At 38.6% G+C, this 10,084-nt stretch overlaps 1 protein-coding gene across 1 annotated transcript; it reads right to left on the bottom strand.

Moving 5' to 3' along the window:
- Positions 1 to 1,011: 1,011 nt before the first annotated feature.
- Positions 1,012 to 9,967, bottom strand: LOC118277603 (tRNA (cytosine(34)-C(5))-methyltransferase). The gene is made up of 14 exons (XM_050696515.1): positions 9,778 to 9,967; positions 9,606 to 9,698; positions 9,200 to 9,417; positions 8,622 to 8,799; positions 8,026 to 8,110; positions 7,325 to 7,464; positions 6,747 to 6,880; positions 6,133 to 6,320; positions 5,510 to 5,654; positions 4,787 to 4,983; positions 3,916 to 4,147; positions 2,439 to 2,605; positions 1,719 to 1,880; positions 1,012 to 1,274 (listed from the first exon to the last, which is right to left on the bottom strand). The coding sequence occupies exons 1-14, from the start codon at positions 9,898 to 9,900 to the stop codon at positions 1,111 to 1,113; spliced, it is 2,226 nt and encodes a 741-aa protein (XP_050552472.1). The 5' UTR covers positions 9,901 to 9,967; the 3' UTR covers positions 1,012 to 1,110.
- Positions 9,968 to 10,084: the final 117 nt, after the last annotated feature.

The following is a 10,084-nucleotide window of genomic DNA, read 5'->3' as shown; positions in this document are numbered from 1 at the left end:
CATATTTAATTTATTATATATTTGACAAGTAACAATACAAAAATGATTACCATGACTCTTTGATAAACATGCAGCGCCCAAAATGAGAGTTATCACATTTTCGCTCACTCTAGATGTCGCTACTATCGAGTTATGTCTAGTCACTTGAAATATTCTACAAAAGAGAGTTACCTATGTGCAAATGTGATTGCTTTCTTGATATAAATGTGCGTTACGAATTTGTGTCTATATTATTTTATGTATTTAGGTTATGTGTTGAACGATAATGTATCTTATTATTATCAATGTAAGTTATATTTTAATATGTAATGTTTTTGTGCAATATTTTGTAACCTATAAGTATTTTTGATCAAGTTCTCTGTTAATTAATTTTGTTAAAATGTTGTTTTAAACAAATATGGGCTTTAGATTGTAAAGTAATAAGGGTTGTTATCGCTGGTATGCGAATGAAACGAATGCGAAAGAAGGAAATAAAGGGTTTCTAAACATATTACGTGTTTTTATTTTTATTCTCTTGCACCAATTACTATACAAGGGGATGCCCAATTACCTCCCTTCCCAATTTCCTAACAACTCTGAAATTCCTTACTCCCAACAAGCCGGCAACGCACTTTTTTTAAAAAAAAAAACGTTGCCCCACATTAGGATTTTCTCCTGTGTCGTGTCGTGGGTGCGTTTACAAACATACAAGTTCACATACACATGACACCCAGACCCGAAACAACAATTTATGGATCACACAAAGAGTTGCTCCGCGCGGGAATCGAACCCGCTCAAACTCAACTTGTAACGTGTCTGGTGTTTAGGATGTCCATGGGCGCTCGTTTACCAGCTTATACCATAAAAATGAATTTTACTTCTCTAACAACAGAGAGAGAGAGAGAGAGAGAGAGAGAGAGAGAGAATTGCTTTATAAAAATATCCATAGATAGCGCTGATTGCTTTATTATTATTATAAGGGTTGGGGCCGTTTACCCTACATCCCGCAACTACATCCAATAAACCAGAAAATTGATAAACAAAAGCGTTTATTCAGGTTATACAAAATAAAATATTATAATTATAATATTAACATATCACTTATAGTTACATATACCAGAGTACATATCACTATGAAGCACTTGGCTCAACCATTTCTGTATCTGCGCCGGCGCCGTTAGTTCCGCTCTCGTCCGCCGCGGCGCTAGTGGACTCTGTCGCTCCGGTTTCTGTGACGTCATTAGCTTCGGTCTCACCGTCCGGAACGTCTGAGGCTTTCTTAAATTTGTTTACATCTGGAAAGGACAATTTCAAATTGTTAATTTTACTTAAATGAATAATAATATTATTCAAATGCTGTGGTGGTGTCATTTTCATGAGGTCCCTCAATGTCTGGACTGAAATGTCACGATGAAAGCAAAGAGCACTACTTAGGTAATAAAATGTTTGTTTGTCTGTCTATTGCTCGAATACTACGCTACTCAATTTTAAGTTGTCCTTAAACATCGTGCTATCATATTTGTCATTTTATAAAGAACTGATAATGACAGAACTAGTTTTGAGATTGTCTTAAAATTGAGTAGCGTTTGAGTATTCGGGCATATGAGTCCCTTAGTTACGCCATTTGTTCCGTGCGGGAATCGAACCCGAAGTCCATGTTATTCGTCTCTATAACATGGAACTCATCAAAAGATCAGTTTAAACATAAAAAAAATATTACTAAAGAACATTTCACTCACCATATTTGCTATAGTCAGCGCCCAACAGCCGCAAGTAATGCACGGTGTCGGGAGTGGCGGTGTACGCGCGCAGGGAGTGCACCCCGCGCCACCCCACCAGGGTCAGCTCCAGGTTGGAGGCCTCGCCCTCCTCCTTGTATTCTAGCACACAGCTTCCTGTGGCTGGAAGTCAAGTAGGTTGTTAGCTAAGTCTTCAATGAGGACATGTGATACGTTATACGGTAAAACGGGGTGGATAGGGATCGGGAGGTAAATAGGGATAGAAGAGGGGTGAATAGATACTATGAAGAATTTCCCTATACCTATTCACCTCTCTTCTGTCCCTATTCACCTCTCGATCCCTATTCACCCCGTTTTACGGTATCCGGACCTGCGGACAACCTTTACCGGCCTACCTGAGGGCTTACCGGCTTCGGTTTAAAGCAAGAGTAGGAACAGGGTGGTTTTAAAAGTCGGCAATGCATTTATAACTACTCTGGTGTTCCGGGTTTTATAGAGGACGATGTTCACTTACCTTTTTTTTTGAGGAGTGAAAATCATCCAATTACTTCTCCCGCCTTAGGCGAGGCGAGAGGGAGTGTCAGACTCTTACTGACTAAAAAACCACCCCTGTTTCCTACTCCTGTTTCGAACCCGAGATTGGGTTATCCAAAAGATCTAAGATCAAGATCTCAGCAATGTCATATATTTTTTTAACTTATGAATATTAATACTACTTACCAAAGTCCTTAACTAACGCCTGAGTTTGTTCAGTGAACAGTTTGACGTCTGGCGGCTTGCTGGGGTTGTCATTCTGAAGTACGAGTATCAGATCCTCCTTGAGTATGCGCAGGCGACGCTTCGGGCCTATAAACTGAGTTATACTTTGAAGACCCTCTTGTGATAACCTGAAAATATAGTTTTATATTTTAGTTACAAAATATTCGTAATGGTTTAAAATAATGCAATGAATAAGAGACGGACGTAGAAAAATTTTCTTCAACATATCTATAACATAACTAGCAAACCCGGTGAGCTCAGTTTCGCCACCAATGATTTTCTGTTTTCCTGCTTTTCTGTTGAATTTTCTTTGTTATAAACCTCACGTAGCCCAAGACCTTTACAATGAATGCAAAACTGTGGAAATCGGGTCTTTGGTCACACACCGCTGGTGTTGTTTCACGTCGGTTTTCGGCGAGGCCGTGGTATCACTCCGGTCAAGTGATACCACATCCCACCCAAAACATAAATGTGAAAGGCTGCCAAGTTCGATAATATTGGAATGCTTCCCCTATAAAAGAAGTGAGATCTAAATAAGTACCAAGTTCCATACACAGACCTCAGTTAAAAATGATATAACAAGTTGGCAAGTTTTCACACACTTTGTTATAAACCTACTAAACGCAATGAGTCAAGTATATAATTTTCTATTAAAACTTGCCAAGTTATATCATTTTTAACTGAGGTCTGAGTATGGAACTTGGTACTTATTTAGATCTCACTTCTTTTATAGCGAAGCATTCCAATATTATCGAACTTGGCAGCCTTTCACATTTATGTTTTGGGTGGGATTTCATTTATTTTTGTAAGGTTTTTTTTGCCGGCCTTTTTTTAGGAATTTATTTTACTTTACTTTGACTAAATACAAACTTTCGTAACGAATTTTAGGTCGGTACGACCATTGGAAGCTATAGATAATTTTTTTGTTTTAGTTCCTTAGGGGTATGAATTTACACCTTCATTATTTTTAAAACCGACTCACACTTGGCCATTTTCAGATTTTTTCCTTTACTTTGACCTAAAGACCTACTTCCATGCCAAATTTCAAGTCAATAAGACCATTGGAAGTGGTCTAGGTTTTTGATGAGTGAGTGAGTCAGTCAGTGAGTGTATAGTAAAAATAGCGATTTTCTGACATCAATATCTCAAGACCTACAATAGGTACATTAATGAAATTTTGTATTTTAGATAAGTAAGTAGATCTCGACAGATACTAGAAATTTCATATGCGTAGATAAAATAGATTTTGAGTTATAGGTGGGTCGAACTTGGCCCGAAATGGTTCGTGTAATATAACCCACGGCCGGTGTGTCGCTTTTTTTGCTCGAACTTGGCGGACACACTGCCGTGTGTCTAGATTCTTATTGCAGCATGGTTCTCCTACACTCAAGTTCTAAAGAGAACTAGTTCTATGATCTATATACAGATAAATACATACCTAAACGGACAAACCATATTCTTGTTATCGCAGCGGACAAAAGTCTTGACTCCAGTGTTAATGATTTTGATCTTGCCTTCGTTTAAGGAAACCACATCTTTGACTATAGGAGAGACAAGGTATATATTCTTCTTTTTACCGACGTGACACCGCGTGAGGAGACAGGTCGCGTTGAAGTCTTGTTGCAGGTCGTAGAACTCTTTTATTGATGGGTATACGTCTTCTTCTTCGCCTGAAATCAAATTTGGAGATTTTATTTTTAGTTTGTTCGTGGCGACACGCTGACAAGTGACAGATGACAGAAGTCGCGCATAGACTATCGACGAGCAAAATCAACGGATGACGTCATAAATATCCTGTATCGCACATATGAAGTTTACATGCGAGTTAACACGGATAGAAAATCCCAACAAACAACAGTTGGGCTGAAAGCCCGCCAGGCATGATCACCTCGCCTGGTCGGAGGATCCTTCTTTTCTTAGGGAACTTTTCTCTCTGTTCCCTAAAACTCCAATAGTGGATAGAGGTCCAATATTGAGGTTTACTCCAGATTCCTACCATCAAGGGTAAAAACAGATCCATCTGCTACATTCGAGGCCAAACATTTTTTTTATATCGTCACGCCCGTATCCTCGAAGGGGTAGGCAGAGATGCACAATTCCACTATACAAAGTTACCCCACTTTTCACAATTTATGTTGTAAGTCCCATGTAATAGAGGGTGAGATGATGGGTGAGGGGCCTATTGCCATATACTGGGCACAGTTCCAGACTCCGTGCTACTACTGAGAAAATTTCGAAAAACCGAAAAATGCTCGTAAACGAGGCCAAACATAAAACCAGTTATTTTTATAACACCACTTTCTTCTTACCTGAGAAGAATACAAAAGGATCCTCTCTATACCCGCCCATTCTTCTCTTCTTCTTGGGCGGTTCTTTCTTCTCTTCTTCTTTAACTTCTGAAGTCTCTGCCGGCTTGATATCCTTCTCCCACGGTAGAGGGGACACCTTCTCAAATACTGCCACGAAGAAACCGCCCGTATCTTGGTGGTGCGGTAAAATTCTTATGCTGAGGGAAAATAAATTGTATTTAAATAAATTATTATGTTATCGGTTTACTAACGTAACTGTTTGACGACGAACTCGACTAATTTCAAGCCATGCTAGACGTTCATATTCATGAGCGGTGCATTTTGCGTCAACCAGGAATCGAACCCAACATCTACACAGCCGCCTACAAACGAGCCTAACGTGCCGACATCGTTGCGCGCGAAAACTGCCCGGAAAGTGCGCGTGATTCCAGGCAAAGGGCGCGATGGGCGCGAAAATCGCTGCGTCGTGTGTCGCGGAATGCTGCTCATGAATATGAGCCTCTAGCATGGCTTGAAACTAGTCGAGTTCTTCGTCAAAACAGTACGTGAGTAAGCCGATAACATAATAATTAATTTAGTATGTCTCACGAAAGTTATAATATAATTGTATAGGTATTTAGTTTGTTTTTCTTTCTTTCATATAATTCGTTAATCGGCTTCTCAGCTCTTAAAACAAAATCTTTCATAAGAGAACAATATCATTACTATTTATGTGTATCTCACCATCTGTCCAGATTATATTTGGGCAAGTCCTCAGGTTTGGGCGGGAACATCTGCGGCCGGACCACCGTCTGCCACTTCTCCGGCACATCGTCATACTTCTCGTAGAACACCATGTCTTTGGACGCTGGACGCCAGTACGTCATGCCTGGAATTTGCAAGAAAATAAAAATAAATAATTACATATTGGTTTAAAGTACCTTTCCTTAGTGCAGTGGTTCACACCGGGTTCGCCCATTCTATTCTTCATAGAAGACAAACAATATGAGAATGTGAATTGTATTGTGAATCTGACTGAAAAATAAATACTAAGGAGTTTCTTGCTCGTTCTTCTTTATAGGAATCTACACTTAGGAACGAGTAAATAGCTTCACTAGATGACTGACCGACAGACAGACATTTAACTTTTTTTAAATATTGTATGTAATATTTGCTGTTCAAAACTTCCCGGTCTATTTGAAATAAATAATTTTGACTAAGTCAAACCTTATATTCTTATCTGCAGAGTAAATAGCTAGCTAAACATATCAAGTCAAATTCTTATCTAGACTTTTTTTTATAATTTTTGACGTGAAAATGTGCTCTTTTGTAGTATATAATTTATAAATATTTTTCCAAAACCTTACCTTTATGAAACTTAAGTCCAGGCAACATAGCGGTGACGTCAACAAGTTGTACAGCGCCCCCCGTCTCCTGCAGCACCCTGTGGACGACCGCCTCGTTCTCCACCGGGTTGAAGGAACACGTCGAGTACACCAGCCGACCTCCTACCTCCAGCAACTCACAGCCACGCTTCAGGACGCGGTACTGGATTCTAAGGGGGATATAAATAGATATACGCGTTATTGGTGATAGGTGGCTTAATTAGAAATTGATTAATTAACACATTGAACGCCGTGGTGATCACCGGTGACGGACGTTAGCGGAGGATTTGCCTTCAACAGTTTTCTATTGGCAGTCAAAGACTTAAATATACGAAAACTGTTCGTGGAATTCTCGATTCATTTCGAGTTATACCGGGGTTAATAATCATGAGTGTGAATGGTGAATGATGTGAGACAGTCAACTGAGAGGTGAGCATTCTTGAACAGTTTACTTAGTTTATTTTATTTCATATCTGTGATATTTTATTGTACAAAAAATAAGGTGGGATTCTTATACAAATCCTTATTGATTGCTGATATTTTTTTATGAATAGTTAGAAATAGAAATATATATTTGTATATATTTTTACACTTACCCATGCAAATTATTTCCATTCCCAGTGGACCATTTGAGCCATATGTCGGGGTTCTTGCGGAGAGTGGCGTCGCCGGAGCACGGCACGTCGCACAGAATGCGGTCAAACTTCAGTGGTTTAGTCGAACCGGGATTCTGGGGAAGACAATGACTTTTTTTATCTCCTCTTTGTGCTTGCTTCATGTAACTATGAAATTAAAATTGCACCTAACTTTTTTTAATGTTTTATGGAATTGGTATAGTAAAAAAGCAGAGGAATCAACTGATGGTAAACAATCGCCGCCGCCTATGGACAGCAGAGGCGTTACAAGTGCATTTGTGGGTTAGGAATTTAAGGGCTGTTGGGGAATCGGGGATTGGGAAGGGGGGTAAATAGGCCTCCGGTAACCTCACGTCGGTTTTCTGTGAGGCCGTCGTATCACTCCGGTCGAGCCGGCCCATTCGTGCCGAAGCATGGCTCTCCCACATTAGCATGGATCTCCCACACTAACACGGCTCTCCCATATTGTTTCATGTAATTATGAAATTAACATTGCACTTAACTTGTCTATAAATTAACTCGTAAATAATTCAACTGACCTGTTCATTAGTAACTTCGAGTGCGGGCATGACAGCGGAGTCGTGGTTCGTGATGAGTATACAGGGAGAGTTGAGCCTCTTCGCTTGGTGCACCAACATGTAACAGCGACTGTTGTCCACGTCGTTTGCCATCACGAAACCTGCGGGATAGGCAAATATTTAGATAGGGTGATACAATTTTGGAAATGAGTAGGGATAGGCGTAAAGAAATGGGACAGAGGCGGTAAAAATTGAGAAATGGAGAGGAAACAGGAGGTAAACTTTGAGAAAAAAATAGGAAACAGGTGGTAAACATTGAGAAAGATGTGGAAACAGGCGGGAAATATTGAGAATGGAGTGGAAACAGGCGGGAAAATTGACAAAAGGGTATAAACAGGCAGTAAAAATTAAGAAAGATGTGGAAAGAGGCGGTAAAAGTTAAGAAATATGTGGAAACAGGCGGTAAAAATTGAGAATTGAGTGGAAACAGGCGGTAAAATTTAGAAAGGATTGGAAACAGGCGGTAAAAATTGAGAAAGTAGAGGAAACAGGCGGTTAAAATGGACGAAGTGAATGGGAAACAGGCGGTAAAAATTGAGAAAGGAGTGAGGATAGACGGAAAATGTTTAGAAAAGAGCAAATAGAGACTAGAACAATTTAAAAATAAATCCACTTGTGCTATAAATGAATACTTCGAGATAAAATTAAAGTTTTGTTATTACCTGTGGGCATTTTGTCTTCTTCTGCATGTAAGAATTCAATCAATTGAGCGGTTTTAGATCCAGGGGCTGCGCACATGTCCAATACCTGAACAATAAGAAAGTAAAAAAAATAATTTATTTCCAATAGTAGTTGGAAAAGAGTTGTCTATAACAAAACAAATGAGGCAACTCTTATGAGATGGTGATTTCTTTTTTTTTGGGACAAACCTGCCACAATCTCCCATACCGTTGCAACTCCTGTAAGCCAGGATCTACAGTAGATACAAACATGAAACCACCGGAACACTGAAGTCCCAGAGAAATGAATAACTGTCTTGGATCCCACAATGAAACAAATCAGAAGATGTTATTAGAGGAGAAGAAAAATAAAAAGATGGTTTACACTTCCCTCGGTGAATTTAATGCAGGAGATAGAATGACTTAAGCCTAAAGGCACAACAGAAACTGCACAACTGGGAGAAACCCAGTCACCAAGTACCACGGAATTTTTACCTAAAACTAAAAACTAAAGGGTTGTATGTGTGACCTGTTATACTTGATTTCAATAATAATTATAAGATGGTTAATAAATTAATAATAATTATTAAATTGCTCACCTTATGATGAGGCTGCACATCTAACACAACAGGTGGTATCATAGACACGGTCTCCTGTCTCGACACTCCACCCGCTGCGGTCTCAGCCACTAAGAAGTTGTGGAGTTTGTAGAGAGCTTCATTACGTCTGATGTCTGTGCGGGAGAGACGGAGTTGCCATGCATAGCCACCTGGGTACCTGTAGAACATTTGTTTATAATGACAGCAATTGATGAATTTGTTTTTTTGTTGTAACAAGTTTAGGTACACAATTGGTTTGCTTCACCAATATACAGGTTGTGCAAACTTCAATAATACAACTTGACATAATATCATTAGAACTTAAAACCATATATTTAGCGTGTTTTAAAAACTTATAATATAACATAAGGTTTCGAATATTGTTCAACAGGTTAAGTTATATTGTTGAGTTTTGGGACAGCTGGTTTGTGTGCATTAAGGTTTAAATAAAATTTTGAAAAATTATTTGTATGGTGTAGAAATTGTGGAATTATTCATTTTTATTATTTAGAGTAGGAATCCTTATTAGAAGACTACTACAGTGTAATATAACATCAAACACATCAAAATGTGCTTACCATGGCAAATTAATAGGTTTAATTTCTTCTCCCTGTTCTCCTTCCCCTTCAACTTGGAGCTTCATATTCAGGATCTCGGAGAAGTACTGACTCTGCACTATCTTCATCAGAGCAGCCGCCTCACACTTGGAACCAGTGATACGGAAGGCTGTCGGCAAGTTCTCTTTTAGAGTCTTCATGAAAGTATCCCATTCTTCTTCAGGGCAGACTTTTTGATTCTGAAATAAAAAAAATGTGACGTAAATTTTTTTTATTTTATATTCTGGTCAATGAGAACTGAGTGTCCTTTAAGGGTTTTTGTAACATAGGTTTTAGTATAAATATGGGCTGTTATGAGTTGATTATTATGCTCAAAATGTGTATAAAGATTCAACACAAGTGAGTCATAATATTTTAAAATCATCACCTTATAATACTCTTCGAAAGCTGCATTTTCCCTCACAATATCTTCATAATGCTTCCTAGTATCAGCCGCTGGCTTTTCTTGAGGGTTTTTCTCCTAAAAACATACAATTAATATTGTAAACACCTGCTAAGTTTAACAAGAAGGTTATAGCTACATTAAATAGAAAAAATACCTGTTCTTTACGTTCCCGCTTTCGCTGGGCGAACTTATTAAATTGGCGATTTTTCCGACCCATCCTTTTAAGATAACTTCCAAGTGTTAATTGTCTTATTTGCGTGAAATTCAATAAAATCATTCAATAATCGCGCGATGTTGTGTTTCTTGACGTGACGTCGTCGTTGACAGGAAAAGTTAGGTTATGTTTATGGATGCGTTCAACAACAGCAAATATCAAATCAAATTTTTGGAATTTTAAAGGATCTTAATTATCAAAAAATGTTCTGACTGTGAGATAAGTTATCATAATTTATTATTGTTTT

The sequence above is a fragment of the Spodoptera frugiperda genome, chromosome 10 (genome assembly GCF_023101765.2).
Source record: "Spodoptera frugiperda isolate SF20-4 chromosome 10, AGI-APGP_CSIRO_Sfru_2.0, whole genome shotgun sequence".
Classification (NCBI taxonomy): Eukaryota; Metazoa; Arthropoda; class Insecta; order Lepidoptera; family Noctuidae; genus Spodoptera; species Spodoptera frugiperda.
Note: the sequence above shows the minus strand (reverse complement) of the source record. Positions and strands in the feature narration are given on the sequence as shown.